The sequence below is a fragment of the Setaria italica genome, chromosome IV (genome assembly GCF_000263155.2).
Source record: "Setaria italica strain Yugu1 chromosome IV, Setaria_italica_v2.0, whole genome shotgun sequence".
Classification (NCBI taxonomy): domain Eukaryota; kingdom Viridiplantae; phylum Streptophyta; class Magnoliopsida; order Poales; family Poaceae; genus Setaria; species Setaria italica.
The window spans coordinates 39758378-39776939 of NC_028453.1; the positions used below are offsets into that span (position 1 = coordinate 39758378).

General features: G+C 43.1%; 4 protein-coding genes across 4 annotated transcripts; 1 reads left to right on the top strand and 3 right to left on the bottom strand.

Moving 5' to 3' along the window:
- The first annotated feature begins 244 nt into the window (after positions 1-244).
- LOC111257136 lies at positions 245-1361 on the top strand. Its single transcript, XM_022826233.1, has 2 exons — positions 245-923; positions 1029-1361. The coding sequence occupies exons 1-2, from the start codon at positions 384-386 to the stop codon at positions 1140-1142; spliced, it is 654 nt and encodes a 217-aa protein (XP_022681968.1). The 5' UTR covers positions 245-383; the 3' UTR covers positions 1143-1361.
- Positions 1362-5708: 4347 nt separating this feature from the next.
- LOC101771223 (30S ribosomal protein S17) lies at positions 5709-8242 on the bottom strand. The gene is made up of 2 exons (XM_004966433.3): positions 7933-8242; positions 5709-6151 (listed from the first exon to the last, which is right to left on the bottom strand). The coding sequence occupies exons 1-2, from the start codon at positions 8092-8094 to the stop codon at positions 5999-6001; spliced, it is 315 nt and encodes a 104-aa protein (XP_004966490.1). The 5' UTR covers positions 8095-8242; the 3' UTR covers positions 5709-5998.
- Positions 8243-9746: 1504 nt separating this feature from the next.
- Positions 9747-12178, bottom strand: LOC101786342 (thiosulfate sulfurtransferase 16, chloroplastic). The gene is made up of 6 exons (XM_004967239.3): positions 12044-12178; positions 11485-11607; positions 11116-11189; positions 10252-10322; positions 10105-10158; positions 9747-10007 (listed from the first exon to the last, which is right to left on the bottom strand). Exons 1-6 carry the CDS (start codon positions 12154-12156, stop codon positions 9933-9935), a joined length of 510 nt encoding a protein of 169 aa, XP_004967296.1. The 5' UTR covers positions 12157-12178; the 3' UTR covers positions 9747-9932.
- Positions 12179-14432: 2254 nt separating this feature from the next.
- Positions 14433-16828, bottom strand: LOC101771623 (thiosulfate sulfurtransferase 16, chloroplastic). The gene is made up of 7 exons (XM_004966434.3): positions 16391-16828; positions 16225-16320; positions 15985-16107; positions 15559-15632; positions 15047-15117; positions 14890-14943; positions 14433-14782 (listed from the first exon to the last, which is right to left on the bottom strand). The coding sequence occupies exons 1-7, from the start codon at positions 16447-16449 to the stop codon at positions 14708-14710; spliced, it is 552 nt and encodes a 183-aa protein (XP_004966491.1). The 5' UTR covers positions 16450-16828; the 3' UTR covers positions 14433-14707.
- Positions 16829-18562: the final 1734 nt, after the last annotated feature.

The window sequence follows — 18562 nt, forward strand, 5'->3', positions numbered from 1 at the left end:
ACATGGGTTCATGAACCTGGGGTGGCTTGCATCAGCAACAAAACCAAGGGAAACGCTTTCCTGACCTTCTGAACAAGCAAGTTGTTGATGTGTTGACAGAATACAGAGGCGAAACCGGATCTGTTGACATGCATGCGCTCAATCTCCTGTTCTCTACTGCCATCTGGCTCTAAAAAACATGCGCTTCGCTTGAGTTTTGCCTGAAAATGGAGAGAGAGCTTCACTTGAGGTTTGCAATGCTGGAAGGGCCAAGTTCGTATCGTTGGACATTATTCTGAACTCTCGTTTCATGATACAGTAATCACGAGCTGACGTGATGTTGATCGTCTCAAGCGCCATGCGAAACAAAAGTCAACTACGAACAAATCTTGGACGAGAAGGGAATGCCAAATTCTATATCTAGCGCATGCCGTCGTCGCTGTTACTGCACAACAGTTTGGCTTGGCCAATCAGACGCTAGTCAACGGCCCGCCGGATATCCTGTCGGGATGCCGCGCGCGCGAAACGCCGGGTGTCGTGCAGCCGTACGCCGTTGGGATCATCGATGTGCGAGAGGCCGGCGACGATTCCCACGGCGACCGAGCGAGTCGTTGCGCGCATTTCGCCGAACACCTCGCGGGGGCGTGCTTTCAGCGATGGAGGGAGGCCGGGTCCACGCGCAGCCGCAGCTGCGCCCAGGGAGCGAGCGCACCAGGCTGGGCGTCTACCACGACGTGCTGCGCCGGCTCAGGGACGCCGGCGCGACCGAGGCGCTCGCGCCGGACTTCGCCGACAGGCTCTGGGCGCACTTCCACCGCTTCAGCGTCAGGTACGCGTTGGATGTGAACGCCGAGAGGGCGGAGGATGTTCTGGTGCACATGCAGCTGCTCGACAGGGCTAAGCGCTCGGAGAATCAGCCTGCCTTCTCACTCAGAGTTGTTCAGGTGCGATCACGCCATGTGACTGAACAAAATCACTTCTTTTTAATCAAATTCGCACTCTGCAGCAGCAGTTGCGATTTGTTTCTGAGCCAACTGCCTTCTCTGCAGGTGCCTCCAGAGGTTGATGCCAGTGAGCCCGATTCTTCTGAACCCAATTCAACTGAAGAGGGCGCCTGTGCAACCCCAATTTCCCACGCTAATGTCAGCAATAACCTCATGTGAAAGGGATAACTCTGCTAACTCATGCTTTGCTCATTTTATTTTAAGATGGCTCAACTCGTATGGTCTACTCGTTTCAGTTTCCAACCGTCTGAATGGAGATATGCATGCAACAATATGTAATAAGATCGCGCGATTGGTGGACTGCGCGATCAGTCACGGCTTAACGCACTCCTTTCTAGATACATAGCTTTTGCTACTTATCTAGATATAATATATATCTAGATACATAGTAAAAGCTAAGTATCTAGAAAAGCTAGAACGAATAGTAATTTGAAATGAAGGGAGGATATATCTGGTGCATAGAAAAGTCTGTAAATCTAGAAAAGCTAAAATGATTAATAATTTGAGGTGGATGGAGTAAGTGCCAGCGAATGAATAATTCATCATATCCACAATTGTTTATGTACTCCTCACATGACGTGTCCAGTGAACGTGTTTTTGCTATTTTTCAAAAAAAAAAAGAATGTGTTCTAGCTGAGAGGTGCTAGTGTTTCAAGTTGAAAATAAAGTGGGAGATCATTTCGTCGACATAACTACGCAACGGTAAGAAACGTTGGTCGAAACAAGCAGAAATTGCACACGTGTTTGAGAATGTAGTATGCACATTCGGCAGGGAAACGCTCTGGCTCAATCCGACATAAAATCGAGATCTACATGATCAGAATCTCCATGAATTTACAACTCTGATCTCCATGAATTTACAACAGTCTGCAGTAAATAAGACGGAATCATCTGCAGTACTGTTGACGCTCGTTATTGACACACTTTTAGTGCCATTTAATTAATATTTTCATGCATATTGTTATACTAACCCGCCATTTGGCACCTGAAGTAACTCTATTTTCATATATGCAAGATATTTTGAAGAATATTCTATTTTCGTAGGAAATTAGGCTAAATATGTATATTTTTATGATAAAGTCTTGAACGAGTAGTGGACTAGAGGAAGACGAAGACCAGGAGGAACAAAAAGGGCCCAGGCCGATCGACCTAGGGTCTTTTTACCCCCTCCCGTGCTAGTTTTTGGCGAGCAATTCTCCAAGATGACTTAAGAGTTAAGTTTGTGAAGATATGACAAGGATCACTTCGGAATCAAAGAGGATCGAGCGGAGATTTGAAAAGTTACTGAAGATCAATCTTATCCCGAAGCTACTGATGTGTCAGGCCCACATGCATACAAAAATAACGTTCCAGAACATTAAAGAAGACTTGGCAATGAAGCTGGACGCGAGGGGGTAAAAGAAAGGGCCAGGCCGATCGGCCTGGACCCCTCCAGGCTGATCGGCCCACCCCTTTCCTTTGCCCATTTGCCTTTCAATTTAAACCACGGGTCCTCCAGATTATAAATATGTCCAAAATTCATCGACACACGAGATCAATCCACCAGAACGTGACGAAACCAAAGGCATACACCAGAGGGAGCTCAGGGGCGCTGCAAGTCTTCGAAGTTGTCTAGAAGATGGCTTAGGCCGACCTTAGCCACCATGACCTCCCTGCATGGCTATGCCATGGTGGAGATCAGGAGCAGGAGTAGATCATCGATGAAGGTGATGATCTAAATACATCTATAATATAAGCAATGTTCTTCTTGTCATCCGATCTGTTAGCGACTCAATGCCTTCTTCTATGATTTATGTCTATTATGGATATGCTTGTTACTAGTGTAGTTCCGGATTAGACTATCTAGCATGCTTGGTGTAATCATGGTGATTAGATTTAGTATGTCGATTCTTCATGATATTTAGACATGTTCATCTATATTTGTGCCCTTAAACTGCCTGCGCCGATAGGGGGGATCGTGATGGGGTCCGCTTACGTGTAGGGTAGGGGTTTTCGGGAGGTTGATCGGAGGTAGTAGTTTAAAGATTGCTTTGGATGAGATGCATGATGTGCTTGCTTATTAGTTAGATCTACAATTAGAAGATAATATGCTCTTATTACCTTTGGTTATGCTATCTCATATGTATCTGTGGATGTGATCAACCTATGCTCTATCATTCATATATATCAAGTTTACCTTTATATGTAATTGATCCACGGATTGACAAACCTAGTTAGTTCGCTGCCAATCCATGGATTGACAAACCTTGAATGAATACTTTGAGGGAAAAGGTACAACTGACCTGTGCGCTTGCGGTTCACAATTTGACGTGCTAACTGCCGTCAACAAGTACCAATGAGCACGACAAAAATAACTAATTTACACAGATGCAGCATCAGCATTCAGCAAGTTAAATGATGAGAACTGACTCATACCAACATAAAAATATCTCGTAAAAACCACTCTACCGGCCAACTTTCACAACTACTTTGGATTTTGCTCTTCCGTACCTTGCACATTTTGTATCAGATTCGGATGGAACCACAAAGGCAAAGACGGCCAACCATAAAAACAGAGGAACCTTCTCTTCTTGCCCATTTCAGTAACATGCAAATGCCAAAAGCAGATGATCTCCAAAGTTAAGGAATATTGCGAGTGAAAATTGTCAAACAACTAAGCACAATCCAATTTACATGACCACTGATGCCCGAGAGGATCGTTGCCATCACTCAATTCAAATACCAGGTGGCGATGGAGAAAAACACATGTGCAACATATTCTGTACTAGTAAAAACAATCTCAGTCAGTTAAAACAAACACTTAGCCCGTAACTGAACACTTGAGGTGTCATAGAACACCCATTTATTCGGAATCAAGTAGGTGGAAAGCAACCGAAATCCAGAATTCACTACTGATGGTCATGACCCCTTATACTGGAGAGCCAAACAATGCATGTCGATCATGGCAAGTGACGATTAACCACCGACTAGTGCTATCCTATACTGCTGCTACCGGATTGCTCGGGGAACCGAATTGAACACAAGCATTCCATTAGTTACATTAGCTCGCGAGGCGATAAAAAATTGTGACTCACGTAGAACCCAACGTGCGAGCCGTAGCGTGCGACCCGTACGGAGCGACAGCCTACCCAGCTACGGCCTGTGCTGGCCCAAATTTCGTACGCACGCAGGATTGTTGGTAGCCGCACCCGGGTATTCTATGCATGTAGAACAATCGTGTCTGCTTGTCTACTAATTAGTTCATGCACTTACCCTTTTTTAAGAACACATTCTAGGCTAGTAAGAAGAGGATAAAAATTATCATAAATCCTATATGCGGTATTCATTTTTTTTAATTCCGTTTGCACCACTACGTTTTTTAAGATGAGATCTACAAAATACGACCATGACCTATATGTTTCGGAAGAGTTTTATGTACCAGCAACTTATATTTAATGAGTGGTAGCTATTTATAAATTACTTGTGTATACCAACAAATTATTTACGTAAATTGCTACAATAATAATTTTTAACTGATATGAAGTATTTATTTAAATTGTCACATTGTCTTTACACAAATTGTTACTAGACATACTATGAAACTATATAAATTGTTATACTCCCTGTGTAAGTTGGTACATGCTCTTTTATTTAAGTTGGTACATTTGTATTCTCTATATAAATTTGCTAATATACAAGTAAACATATAATGTAAATTGCTTCACCAAAGGTTAACACATTTTCTCTTTATAAAGTTATTACACTATGTCTACAATATCTCTCAGTGTATTCATATATCTTGAAACATAAATTGCTATGCACTTATACATAACTTACTACTGATAGTCATGTAAAATGGCTTCAAAACATATGCAACATAGCTTGTTTTGTAGGTCTATCACAATGGTGTAATTGGATTTGAAAATGGATGATTGATGAGAGAGTAATGTTCGATTAAGGAAAATAGACTCATTTTTCTCAATGCCCGTGATTGCATCATCGTGAAAGCGACGTCTCTATCTAACTGCACAGTAACAACAGTTTGCACCCCGCATGTACAGACCATGCAACGAGTGTGGTGTCTACTGACCCTGCAATAATTATGACACCACAAGGCATGGAAGAGAGTCGCGTCATATTGTGTTAGGCTGTTAGCATGGAATAGGGGCGCGCGATCCGTGTCTGCGCGATAGGTCGCGCGATAACGTGGTCCAAATTTTATGCTCTTCAAATGATCCCAACTCCTCTCCAATCGGTTCGAGCGCACGAGACCGAAACGAAACGATGGTGTACGCCAAGGCCCTCGTCGTCCTTGACGGCTTGGCATACTCAGAATCTTCATAAATTTACAACAGTCTGCATCAAACAAGGCAGAATACTCTCGAGAAATTTGGATTTTTTTACACTCCCTTCGTGTGGCAACATTGGCTTGCAAAATTGACCCTCTCGTCATGAACTCCTTGATTTGCTTGCCATTTTCCATGTTTCAATGATTTTTATTTCCTTTTTCAAAAATCCAAATTTCTTGAATACTCGTATTCACCTACAGCACCAATGAGCACAACAAAAACTAGTTCACACTTTACACAGATGCTGCGGCATCAGCAAGTTAAGTGAGTATTGACTCATACCAACATAAAATTATTTCACAAAAATCACTCTACCATACAACTTTCACAATTACTTCGGATTTTGCTCCTCCGTGCCATCTGGCCTTGCGCATTTCAGTATCATCAGATTCAGATGGAACCATAAAGACAAGACTGCCAACCATATACGCATGTGCCAAAAACAGAGGAACCTTCTGTTCTTGCCCATTTCAGTAACATGCAAATGCCAAAAAAAAAACATTGGATCTCGAAAGTTGATTCTGGTAATTACATCCCCATTGGCTGCCATCCAACAAAGGGTGCTACAGAAGAACAAACCGTGTCCAGCAAAAATGATGGTTTCTTCCACGGATTAAACATCTCATGCACATTCAATTAACAAAAAATGGCAACTGTGTCTTTGTCTCCAAGGAACTAAAGGCGGGATCATTTGGTAGCAACGCCAGCCTGTCTAGCCTTGGTATCATTTTCACTGGATGCCGTTGCAGATGGCGGAACATACATCTTAGCTCTGCGAAGAATTTCAGCAACAACCCAGTGCTTATGTCTGCTCAAGGGCCTAGAAGGATCCAGCCTAACCTGAATTGAAATAATCTAGCCGTCATAAAAAAATCTTGGAAGAAAAAACTAATTTCTTGCAGGTACAAAGGATCAAGCCTAACATAAGCTAATATACAGAACAATAGTGCAAAGGAAAACTAATCCCAGCAAGCAGATGAACAGAATGCCAAAAAGGAATCTCCGATGTAAAGCAAATAGTTAAGCTCAATGTCATTGATATATCAAGAAATAAGGAGCTACCAAACTTCTTTTTTTCTGTATCCCAATCAGTATAATGTAAAGAAAATATAGCATTTCAAGGATCCAAGAGTAACCGCCAGACAAGCTTTGTTCAAGTCTGGTGTTAGGGGTAGTGCATAAATAAAATAAAATAAAATATGGACTGGTTGAATATGTTATAGCACTACTACTTAACATTATCAAAGAATTTGCATTGAGCGAAAAAATAGGACAAATCACACTATAAACGATGTCCTTTGCCCAAAGTTGGCAGACATTCAAAACATTCACATCTAAGTTTTGTGGGTCAAAACACATGAAAATTGTCTAACAGACGATCAGAACATTCACATCTCAGGGTTAAAACATATCGATCCTAGTTTTAAATTGAATATCCACAGTTCTGTACACTCTCCTGGGGTAAATTGTTTAAATTTCTTTTACCCTAGATTAGATTTTCCTTTTCTCCGGTAAGATAACTAGCTTATTCAAACTTCAGCTCATCAGCCTCAAAAGCATGGCCAGCTTCATCGTATTTGGAGCCCCTAGTTATGAAAAGGTTTAGTTAGTAAGCCAAGATTGGTCAAACGACCTCATCACCATGTGAAGCATCAAACACAAGGTATTTGGTGACTGCAGTTCAGGATCAAAGTAAAAAATGTGCAGGTTTGAATAGGCCAAGAAAAGCCTCAAACAAAGGAGTAAGTCCTCGAGCTTTTGGCAGATCCTCACATTTATAAACTAGGTGAGCAAGTGTACAAAAGATTCACCTAAATATGAATTGGAATGACATTAACAAAAGGTATCACCATTGGAACAGAAAAAAGATAGAAGCATAACTAAAAGAGTGGCAGTAGTATCAACATCACAGACAGTAGTATTTGCACTCTGTCATTACTAGATTACCAGTACATTAGTGCTAATGTAAGTCAGCCCTCAGCTGGCGCCTAGTGACTGAAAACCTTCCTAACCCATTTAAGTGGTGATTCGGTACTGCTCACCACCCACATGGCGCTTTTGAAAACACTAAGTGTGTAATCCTATTGACCATTTAGCTGCTGTCTCCCGTCAGACCTCATTCAACTAGTCAAGCCTACCAGCACATGTATTACTGATACAAAAATAGGCAATAAAACCACACACATCAATCAACACATCTAAGTGGCCCTAATGTTTGGCTATATTGACACCAATTGCCAGATACATAATGAACATAGATAAATAACATGGGGGCGTCCAACCAACCTAGAAAAGGGCCTAAAGGGTATTCTATGACTTACTAAGCAGCTAGCCGAAATGGAAATTTGCCAAAAGCCTGTAACAGTACATCATACAGGAATGGTAACATGGCAGTCATTTCTATCTCCTTTTGATGTATCAGAATCAGACACAGATTCAGCAAAACGAGCTTAATGTAACTTGAGCTAAATCAATTAGCCTAACTATAACTCACATCCCAGCTACCGGAGCGCAACAGTAGAATCCAATAACGGACCCGCACCAGTCTGTCTAATCGAAACAATTCGCAGGCACACGAGACGAAATCAGAAGGGAGGGGATGGATGGATGGGGTTACCGACCCGGTCGCCGATGTTGCAGGCGTCTTCTTCGTCGTGCGCCATGAACTTGGAGGTGCGCTTGACGTAGCGGTTGTACATCTTGTGGTGGAAGAGGTGGTCCACCGCCACCACCACCGACTTCTGCATCTTGTTCGACACCACAACGCCCACCACGGGCTTCATATCCGCTCCTGAGCGAGATCAACGCCGGATAAGTGCACGGACGGGGAACTGCAGCGGGCGGCGGCGGCGGCGGGGAAACCCTACTCGGCGGAGGTGAAATGGACGGGGGTTTGCGAGTGGGGAATGGAGGCCGTCGGATTGGGAACGCTTTTGCACAAGGGTCCTATTTCTTATCTAGAAATTGCACGTTTTCATAGAGGAGGCTTTGACACCTGTTAAGTCTACTTTGTACAAGCTCAAAATTCTAATTCTTTTTCATGTACAAACTCTTAGATGTAGATCACCGTTGAGATGAGATTGGTAACAAGTAAGCTTCCAATTCAAGATGCATATGTACTTATGATCCAAATAGCCTTTTCTAATCGATCCTACGTATTAAGAATTAGGACGTGAGGTAAGATAGCACACCGACATAATTCTTTTGCACCCCCAACCTTTCAGTTTAACGGATGTAGTGTACATACATCAGTACTTTTAGGGTTAGCAAAATTTGTAGTGAAATAGCGCAATTTGTGTACTTGTGCAGGTTAGGAAAAATTTTAAAACAAATCTAATTTGGAATAGAGGGGAGCACTACCACTGTGGCACTGTCCATGAAAGTAAATTGGACTTTGAAGTCATCCAAATAACCGCACGTTATGTTTTTTTTCTCTTTTCAGACATCAATTTTTGTTTAATCATGATCTAAAGAATGTAAAAACCCATGGTGATTTGACATGATACATGGAGAAAATGAAGAAAAAGGGTAGGATTTCAGAGGAAGATGAGAACTCTTAATTACCCTTTTACGAGCCTTTCATCTATGTTACTGCATAGTGAGGATGCAACACAGATTCTAATGTTACACTGGTTGGGACACCTATGGTCCACCCATGGCTTATACATCTAACAACTAGCAAACAATTTCTTGCTTAAATTGCTACTCCCTCCTTTTTTACAAGGCGTGTTTATTCAATGGCAGATCTAGCGAGCTAGGAGGGGCTCCTCTTCTTCCTCTCCTTTCTTCCCTTCCCCTTTTCTTCTTCCTTCACTCTCTTTTCTTCTTCCTCTCCTTCGTCCATGGCTAAAACTGTAGGAAGGGCTCATCGGGGTGGGGGTGGGGGTTGGGGGGGCTTCATTACGTCCAGAGCTGTAGGAGGGAAAACAAATACTATTTTGGAACGGAGGGAGTATAATCATAATAAAGTACTCAATATAATGACATCAACCTTATAATCAAAGTCAATACCATGTTGGTCTAAGAATTGTCCTAACGAAACAAAGAAGCCTTACGAGAGTTCGACACATTGACGATGCAAATGAACAATGGAAAAGCTAGTACAAGAAAACTAGAAAAGTAATAATAGCTTTACTCGCAAAAATAAAAGTAATAGCATTAGGGCCATTTAAGCGCATCATCAGGTGTCATATGTTCAGTGAACAAGTTGCTTGATTTTCGGTATCTGACCCAATAACTCAACGTTGTGCCATACAATCTGCCGTAGTGTTGGTATTGCTGATGGATGCATTTGTTTTTTCTTGCAAAATTTAAGTATGCTGAGCTTGTTTTGATATTAATCATTCTCTGTAGTCCAGTTCCATTTGGCAGTAACATCAATGTGCTACACATGCATTCAGTCTGCTTATTATTGGCTAATAAAAGGTGATGATGAGATACTAAAGGGAGCAAGTGAAATGAGACATAAACCCCTAATCTGCTATCCTTCCTTCTGTTCAATTTTCCAGTCTCCATTTTATTCTGTATACTATTAATTAAAAAGTCCACCGAGAAGATTGCAATGTGTATCCCCAAGGAGAGCAGCCTTGGCAGATCGTTAGGCAATGTTGGGGAGCTAACATCACTGATTAATAGGCAGTCCGTTCTCCCTCCACGAAGAGAATCCACCGGCGATGTCGGTCACAGCAGTGAAACCCTGGAAGTGGTTGTGCTCAGAGAAATCACCATGACTAACGGAGGTCCAGGAACTGATTAGCAACATAGTATATAGAGGGTAAGATGATCAAGCTTACGGCAGAGTAGAGCTCAGTTGCTGCCATGAGAGATCTCCTGCCACTTTGACATCCCTGCAAATAACAGGTGTTTTTTTAGTAATATAATGAAAATTATGAATGACAACAACAGGAACTGATTTGAGCTCATGATGTCAGCAGACGAACCACGATGATATCATCATCCTTCCCAAAGATCCTTGCCACTTGCTCAAGGAAGTGTGAGTTTTTCATCATTCCTATGATTGATAGCAAGTACAGAAATTTTCAGATGTGAATCAGAATGTAATCAATGTACACAAAGTAAAACTGGGGGAATTTAGGGTTTTCATCAGTTTGTGTTAGAAAAGAAATCGTGAACAGTAGGTGTCATACAGCCGAAAGGACACGTTGGTGTACAGTAAGGAGCCACTAACATAAAGCGGTGTGTGTCGTGATGAGTCTACGACATTTATAAGATGGATTCAGTCTAGTTGGCAACCTTATAAAACTACACATTTTCCCACATTCATCTTTGTGTGCTGGTGCCTAGGACCACACCAAATCACAGAAGTAACCAGGCCATAATCATAAAGCTTTTAAATTATCTATGCCCATTCGAAGAGCCAAAACGCCGCTTGAGTTTGCTGCTTTGCCTTTAAGGTTGCAACTTGACAGCATAATGCGTTCATGAAAGCAAAGGGTTACTTTGCCTTCAGTTTGTATATCAGTATCAGAAAGAAATACTAGCGCGTGCGCGTCACCACTTGACCAGATTATGCCTATCCTGATTCTCGAATGGAATTCTGTTTACTGAAAGCACATGATAATTGTCAAAATGCACTCCATCTTGATAAGTCCCTGTTTGCTTAAGCACATGCCGTTTGCATGGATCAGTACTTTAGTATTCATCAGCATGAATGGATCATTCAGGCTCTGAGATTCGACACTGATATATAGGTTACCCTCGTGGGGCTGATCACAAACTGAACTGATCAATAAACAAATTAAACAGTAACTAGAACGATGTGCTTGGATGTTGGCAAGCATTACCTGAGCCGGTCTTGAACATGTAGGGGATATTTACAGCTCTTTCGGGATGGCCATCACGGAACTCAGACTCGGTTCTGCGCAAGCAGCAAACAAAAAAGGCAAAATGATACTGAACCATGACAGATTCCCACGACACTGCTATTTCAGATAGCTGTAAGGAATATAAGAAAAATTGTGTTCCATTCAATCTATGTTGCTCAGTGATAGATGCTAATATATGCTGTTTGATCAGTACTATTTTTTGTGCTCAGTGAGAAGTGAGAACTATACTGCTGCTGCTAATTGTCACAGGCTCACAGCACAGAGAGCAGGGTTCTGCTGACCGGAAAGGGAATACTGAACATTACCCAGTAGCGTGCCGTGGCTTACCTGACGTCGAGGTAGCGGTGGCCGGCCTGCTGAAGCTCGTATGCGATGTGCACTGGCACTGACCGCGGCACCACAACCTCCGGCTCCGCCTGCAACGCCCCGTCAGCGCCATTGCCTGTGCACCTGCAGAAAAAAAGCACCTGAGTACTCCATTTTTCTCCTCTCCTCACACCTGTTTTTGGATCCTTAATACTTTATTATTGACATAGATCAAGGCCACCCGTCTCTAACAGTTGGCGCTGTCGGATCAACATTCCCCAGAGATGCAAGCGGATTCATCCCTAAACCTCGTACGTAGTCCCTAAAATCCCGAACCCTAACTCCAAAGTTCCTTAACCCCTGCCCCTAGCCCTCATCCATCGAAGAAGAATGTCGATCTCTGAGTCTTGATAGAGATGGCACGTAAGGGTGCGAATGCGATCAAATCAGATGACACATGGATGAGAAATACGGAGGCATCGACATCGTATAGCTTTCCCCTAAAAATCAAGAAGCTACCGCCTACCATGCAGCGCTTGATGAATGATTCCGATCCGCAAGAAACAGAGTGACAACGCACCTGACACTAATAAGGAAGCCGCCGGGCGTGTTCTTGGCGTTCGCTGCAGCGCTATGCCTGGCAAGGGCTCGGAGGGGCGCAGGGAGGAAGACGCGGCCCAAGGTCGCTGCCATTGCTCGATCTCTTCAATTCGGCAGACCGATTGCGGATGCAAGAGGCGTCTCTTCAGTTTTCAAATGCCGTCCGTCCTCTTCCTCGTCTGCTGACTGCCGTGCCATTTTTATTTTGCGAAAAAGGGGATCTAAAAAGAAACGTACCGTTTCTATATGGCTGCTCCAAGTTACTGCACTACACTTGTGCCAAAATTATGGATTGTTTTACAAGTCTAGCGGGTAATCGATTGAATTCAAGTTGGAGACTATTCCAATTATTTACCTGGCAGAAAGTCTTTTTTGTTTGAATTTTTTAACGTGTAAACATTTGCACCGCTCATCTAGTAAACTCCAACTTGTAAATGTACTAAAATATTTCTAAAATTTGGTTTTAAGTTCTGATATTTCAACCCTGAAGAGATATGTCTGGTTTACTCTATGTTTCTACGAGAACCATAGAACTAATTCGTATATTTGAACCATATATATTTGAGACTCCATGTTATAATGTTTGCTTCAAGTTCAAAATTCTTTTCCGTTCATTTAAATTGTTCCGCACGATGAATTTGTGATTCGTTCAATTCATAATACAAGTGACCCCGCTTAAGGATTAAGAATCTTCATTAGTACTTTCATGTTTTGGTGCTGTCTGAGTAGTATATTTGGGAACCAATACGTTGTTTAATACCATATAAAAAATAAATCCCATGGAACCTTCCTTGTGTTTCTGGAACTTCATTTTATTTAACATTAACACAAGTCCTTCCTTTGGACGTCTTGGGCTCTCGGCAGTGTACTTCATGAACTCTGATTGTCATAATCTTAAAATCTGGCTTTAGCTTTTATGTGCTTTATGTTGCAAAAAAGGTGGAAGTATGTTGATCTTGTTTTAGTATTATAATTCTGTAACACAACACTGCTCGATCAGGGTTTGCCTTTTACATTTATGTGCTACACGCGCATCAGAGTCTGCTAAAAAATGGCTGAAAAGGTGGAAATGCAACACCCAAGGGAGTACATAAACCCTAATCAGTTTTATACTATTCTGCTTTGCACCTTTATTCAGTATTATTACTTCGCAAGCCCGAAAGAACGTACAATCCTTGAGCTAGGCCGCCCTGACAGAATGTGGGGCTTCAGAAATATGATGCTGGCAAGCTCAGATCACTGGATGATAGGCAGCCCATTCTCCCTCCAAGAAGAAAATCCGCCAGCGACCTCGGTCACAGCGGTGAAACCCTGAAAATAGTTGGCATGGGTGAAATGGACAAAAAGCACAGAAATCCATGAGGCTGTTGTTGGTGGTAGAATAGAGATCATGGGGTGATCAGGCTTACAGCAGAGCAGAGTTCAGTTGCTGCCATGAGAGATCTCCTGCCACTTTGGCGCCCCTGGAAATCGGCCGTTGCATCAATTCGATTAATGCTTCAGGGTCGCGCCGTGAATTCCGCTGGAAGTTTCAACTCTTCGTTGTCAGGGCTGCCCAAAATTACACTACACTTGTGCTAAATTATTATGGATTTTTAGAAGTCTGGCGAGCAACTGATTGAGTTCGAGTTGGAAACTCGACCTATATAGACTCCGATTACCTCGTAGAAAGTCCTTTTGGTTGAATTTTTAATGTTTAAACATTTGCACCACTCATCATCTAGTAAACTCCAACTTGTAAGTATAATATTTAAATTTGGTTCAAGTTCTGATATTTCAACCCTAAAGAGGTATGCCTGTTTTACTCTATATTTATACGATAAATTCAGAACTAATTCGGATATTTGAACCATATATATATATATATATATATATATATATATATATATATATATATATATATATTTGATACTCCATGTTACAATGTTTGCTTCAGGTACAGAATCCTTTTCCATTCATTTAAATTGTTCCGGACGATGAATGTGTGATTCGATTCATAGGTACAGTATGTATGCTATCAAGCTCTAATATCGTCCTAAGTGATCCCGCTTGCATTAAGAATCTTCATTAGTACTTTCATGTTTATTTGGTGTTATCTGAGTTGTATATTTGGAAGGAGCCAATGCATAGTTTATTAGTAAAAAATAGATCCTATGGTCCTTTCCTTGTTTTTCTTTTTTTAGACAAAGGATAAAATTCAGCCTACTTTATCCACATGGTGTTTCTGGAACTTCACTTTATTTATCATTAACATGTTTTTTTTTCTTTGGATGTCTCGGCAGAGTACTTGATGAACTCTGATTGTCATAGTCTTAAAATCTGGCTTTAGCTTTGATGTGCTTTCTTTAGTTTCCCAAAATAGACGGATGTATGCTGAACTTATTTGTTATTATACTTCTGTAACACAATACTGCTCAGGTTTGCCTTTTACATTTATGTGCTGCGCGCGCATCACAGTCTGCTAAAAAATGGCTGAAAGAGTGGAACTGCAACATCCAAGGGATTACATAAACGCTAAGTAGTCCTGCTACCATTCTGCTTTGCAGGCTCCATTTATTCAGCAATAAGTGTTACTTCGAAAGCCGGGAAATGTTATGTACAATCCTTGAGCTAGGCTGCCTTGACAGATGTTGGACTTCAGAGATCACTGGGTGATAGGCAGCTCATTCTCCCTCCAAGAAGAAAATCCACCAGCGATGTCGGTCACAGCGGTGAAGCCCTGAAAAATGGTTGCAAGAGAGAAAACAGCACAAACCACGTAAATCTATGGGCCGGTTGTTGGTTGTGCTAGAATAGATACGATGGGCCGGGGGAGATCATGCTTACAGCAGAGCAGAGCTCAGTCGCTGCCATGAGAGATCTCTTGCCACTTTGGCATCCCTGGAAATAAAGACTCGAAAGTTTCAGATACATATAGATAAAACAACTGAAAAAAACAAGAAGTTAATTATTTGGACACCGTAATGTATTCAGTAAGACGTACAACGATGATCTCATCATCCTTGCCGAATATCCTTGACACTTGCTCAAGAAAGTGCGTATTTTTCGTCATTCCTTTGAGTGCCAGGAAGAAGAAAAAAAATTCAGATGCGCAACTTAACCACAGTTAAACATTGGTCAACTGAAACTGTCAGTATGCTCATCGGTTGATCGTAGAAAAGAAATAATAAAAGGAATTGCCACACAACCGAAAAGGGAAAAGTGATGTACATCAGTAGTGACTAGTGAGTCAGTAATTTTAAAGGTGTGTCCTGATGACTCCAATTCTGAAATGGACTCGATCTATAGTTGGCAAACACGAGTCCACGACTATACTAGACTGTATCTGCTTGATGAAGCAAGATGTCTCCATGCACAAAGTTATCGGTAGCAGTAAGGATTACAGCATACCCAGCTAGTTTTGAGAATCAACGACGACAGATCATGGAGATGATCACTGTCACAATCTCAACTAAAACAGGACACACAAACACAAGACAAAACAGCGGGCATTACCTGAGCCGGTCTTGTTCATGTAGGGGATATTTACAGCTCCTTCGGGATGCCCAGCGCTGAACTCACCCTCGGTTCTGCAGAAATCGGCAAGCAAAGAAAGTTCACTTGCTGCTGTTGGTAAAGAAAAAAGTTCAGTCGAGTTACTTCAATGTTTGCCTGAATAACGATATGTTTTTTTTTATAGGGAAATTATAACAACAAGTGAATAACACAGAGTCGCAGAATTAGTCTAGCTCTGAAAAGCTGTTCCCCTCGACCTCTCTCTGCCGCGCCGTGGCCCCGTCCGGCGTCCGGCGGCGACATGGACTTTGCCGTTGGCGGAAGCGGACCTGCAGCCGTAGCTGCCATGCGTCCCCTAGTCTGGCTGGCCCGGCCATGGAAACAGGGCCGGATAATATAATGTGTGGTTGTAAGCTGCGTGCGTACCTGACGTCGAGGTATCGGTGTCCGGCCTGCTGCAGCTCGTACGCGACGCGCACCGGCACGGACCGCGGCGGCACCTCGACGTCGGATCCGGAGCGCAGCGCCTCGGCGCCGTCGACGCCGCACCTGGATCGTATCGGTGCGGGAGGAGATCGAGCAAGTTAAGATGGTGGCAACGGCGGGCATCATCAGCTGGGCAGGAAGCCGAGGAATAGCAGCTGCAGGTAGCGGCGACTAATTAACCTGACGCCGGCGACGCGGAGCGACGTCCTCCTGGTGGCCGCCACGGAGCGAGGCGGAGCAGCTCGTGCGGCGCCACCACCGTGCCGCCGCAGGGGCCTGCGAATGGAAGCGTTCAGAGGCGACGCGGTGAGTCGAAGTGGGTGGATGGGATGGAGCGGAGGCGCACCTGGTGGCGTGGGACGGGAGCTGGGCGAGGAGGGGCGCTGCCGGGAGGGAGGTCGCCATTGCTTTCTTGCTCTTCCTCTGCAACTGCAATGGGTAGCTGTTGTAGTGTTGTTGGATGCAGGGCAGCAGAGTACACCCCACACTAGTAATCTGTAAGCTGTTGTGCTGGCGGTGTGATCGGCATGGGAGATGCACGCTTTTGAATCATGGGTTATTTTTGGTTGGAAGTTCGGAAGGTTTCGCTCACCTGTCAACCGACTCTTCCCTCACCTGACGACCACTGAGACACACTACTCGTAGGTGTTCCGTTTCTACGGGCATCGGGACTGCATGGCTCGATCGATCGGTGGAATTTGCACTGACAGTACAGATCGACATCGGATTACTGGATGAGAGATACGGTGCAGGTGTGATACGTGCCATGCAGAATGCCGGGAAAGTGGTGGCGGATGAGGACCAGACTCAGCATCGTGTGTGAAGCTGGGCGGCATGGGGGAGTGGGGCCGGCCTGGTAGCTGATGACGAAGCGACAGCAAAGCAGGCATCAACATGCATGCACGGATGGATAGAGGCTGTCTCTCCGGATAAGAAGGACAGGACATTTGATCCTGCCACGTATGTTTTCTGGCGGTCTTGATGTGGGACGCTCTCGGGATGCGGAGGGTCATAACTATTTTTTCGTTATATCTTAGTTATTGTCAATAAAATAAACTGCGTATGTCCGGATCTAGAAAAAAAATGTTTAGGTAAATCCAAAGGTTAATTTTCGGAAGACAGTGTTTAGGTATCTAAATAATAATAACACCCGATGTCAAATTTAAAGACCCGATGTCAAATTTAAAGAGGCAGATTTGTGATTTGTCAGACCAACTCCAACGTCGACTCTGTAATAAAGTTACCATAAAGATTTCTCTTTATACTCATCCCAACAAATTATCCATTTCTCACTTTTCAAATTCCAATAGTTAGATTTCTCTCTAAAAATATATACTCTCTCTCCACTCCAACAGCCTTTCCATTTCACACTACAGTAGACTCATCATTTTGCACTCTCCATTTTTAACATGGGACCCACATTTAGCAAGCCAAACCCACTTACCAAGTTTGGAGAATCTGGGTGAGTATTTTGTAAGCCGGATGGAATAACCATCCAGATAGAAACTCTGTTGAAGCACACTTTTCCAATAGACATGCTAAATTTTAACTTAGAAAATGGGATAGCCATTCTCTTGAGAGCTCTGGCTCTGTTTATGGGATTAACCGACACCGAACAAGTTTAATAATCGTCAATACACCTTACTCTATAATTAGGCTAATAGGCTTCCTCCATCGTTGAAAAAAACAAAGAGCACGTAAAATTGATTTTAATTTGCTTTGTAGCGCAACTCTTATTAAGTTCCATCATTTCCTAACAGTGAATAACATTCACTGTCAGGAATGAGTAGTTTCATATGCATGGTTGGCCTAATCACCCACCATGTTCTTTGGCGGACCAGCTGCTTCAAGTTGACCGGGGCGGCAAACTTGGGCGGGCCATCGTAGAAGGCCGACGCGATGAGCTTCGCGGCCCGCTGGGTCGGATGGCCCGCCGAGTCGCAGAACAGGTAGCGCCTGCCTGCGGTCCACGCACAGCGTCGAGTTGGGCCGGCATCCGCTCTGCCCCCCCCCCGGCGTCCACGTTCCACAGCCCAGCTGCTGCCCAGACAAGTACATTGGTATCGTCTAATAGACGGTCTCATGCATTAACATATAATCTTGAGATGACTCAACAGACAACCCGTATAATGGATTGTATTATAAGTTGTCTAGTAGAGCTATATAATTCGTTAATTTGTGCATATGAAAAAAGAAAATATTATGAGTTGCATGACAACAATAACTCGTATAATGGTTGTTGAGTTGTCTCATAGTCCTACTATTTAGCTCATAAGGTCATTGTTTCGCGAAACAACGACATATTTTTCTCTCCTCCACATCATCAAAAATCCTACATGGCACTGCATGAGACGACCTATGATACCGCTGACTTATAGCAATGTACTTCTACTCTAAGATCTCGTTTTCCCTACTACTCTCCGAATAAGGAAGGACAAGGCCACGTGCCCATATATTCGTATGTTTTAGCAGCGACGGCCAAGCAGCACTACTACGATTAATCAAGACCACTGCTGCA